At 37.1% G+C, this 1448-nt stretch overlaps 1 protein-coding gene across 1 annotated transcript in view; it reads left to right on the top strand.

The window, feature by feature from the left end:
- Window positions 7–1448, top strand: part of LOC107628894 (probable receptor-like serine/threonine-protein kinase At4g34500) — a 3370-nt gene continuing 1928 nt past the window's right edge. Inside the window, exon 1 of the mRNA XM_016331524.2 lies at window positions 7–656. Coding sequence (XP_016187010.1) covers window positions 46–656 — 611 coding nt within the window. The 5' untranslated portion in view covers window positions 7–45. The remainder of the gene's footprint in view (window positions 657–1448) is intronic.

The following is a 1448-nucleotide window of genomic DNA, read 5'->3' as shown; positions in this document are numbered from 1 at the left end:
TAAAGTATTCACTGTTTTCACACTTTCTTCTTCTTCTTCACGTCAATGGCGGTTTCCGGTAACTCCTCCGGCGAACCTCTACCTGAATTGAACACAACATCATCGGTTCTAGGCGTGAAGCTCGTGGTTCTAGTTGCAATTATCTTCATTGCGATCGTGGTAACGATCTTGCTCATCTTCTTCTTCTGCTTCAGAAGAAGCAGAACCTCCTCTTGCAGAAACCACAGAACCCTCGGGAAACATAGCTCAGGAACAATCCCTCTGGTTTCAAAGGAGATCAACGTCGTCAAATCCCTAGATCTCGAACAACAACAGCAACAGCAACAGATTCTCGAAGACGTTGTTGTTGTTGATGATGATCTAAAGAAGAAGAAGAAGGAGGAGGAGGAAGGTGAAGGCACCAAGAATAAAAAGAGTGAGGGAGAAGGGAGTGATGACGTGTCAATTTCCGGTGGGAGAAGGAGTGAGGCGTCGTCGATGTCGGTGGAGGATCCGAACATCGGGTGGGGGAGGTGGTATAGTCTGAAGGAGGTGGAGGTGGCGACACGTGGCTTCGCGGAGGAGAATGTCATTGGTGAAGGTGGCTATGGGATTGTATACAGAGGAGTTCTGCAAGATGGTTCTGTTGTTGCCGTCAAGAATCTTCTCAACAACAAGTATGTTTTCAATTTTCATCTCCGTTCATTATTTTTTTAATTTTCTTTTATTATTCAAATTTTCAGTGCTTAAGCTATGCTTGTGTGTTTATTGTGTTACTTTGCTTCTTCATTGATGATGATTATTATGAGAATGTAATTTCTGAAATGGGATATTTAGGTCTTCATTCTGGTCAAAAGTAATTGAAAGTTGGATCAAAGCCGTGGAAATGAGTATTACATTTTGTTGAAATTCATTTAGAAAAAGTAACTGTCCACTTTGTTTTTCTTCTATGTTGTTAATTATATATTTTTAATGGCATGATATTAGGATATAGTTAATTGATTCTTTCACTATATAAAAGTCAATTTTTTATTTGGGGGTGGGGTAATGTTACTTTACTCTTTACTTTTACTTTCTGTCCGTTTATTTTAACATATTATTCCATGATTGCTGGATTAACTTTGTCCTTTGGTAAGACACTTTCTTAATCCCGAGAAAACTTTAGTTTATTAATACAGGAAAAGAGTTAATGTGTCTTGATTCTGGAACTGGATACAAGATTACAAGTTACGTTAACTAACGCGCTTTATGTCTATTCCGGGATTTGCAACTACTTATTACTAATATATTGTGGTAACATAAGTTACTTCAAATTCCAACTCATGCAGCAGAATATTAGGACTTCAGGAGTGTAGTACATGGAAGAGTCCTTAAGCCAAATCAAGTTTTCTGAAATAATACAATGCAACAACTATAATATATTTCTATTAAATTTTTTTTTTTTTTTTTTTTTTTTTTTAAAAAGGGTG

The sequence above is a fragment of the Arachis ipaensis genome, chromosome B03, assembly GCF_000816755.2.
Source record: "Arachis ipaensis cultivar K30076 chromosome B03, Araip1.1, whole genome shotgun sequence".
NCBI lineage: Eukaryota > Viridiplantae > Streptophyta > Magnoliopsida > Fabales > Fabaceae > Arachis > Arachis ipaensis.
This window is presented reverse-complemented; position numbering and strand designations above follow the sequence as displayed.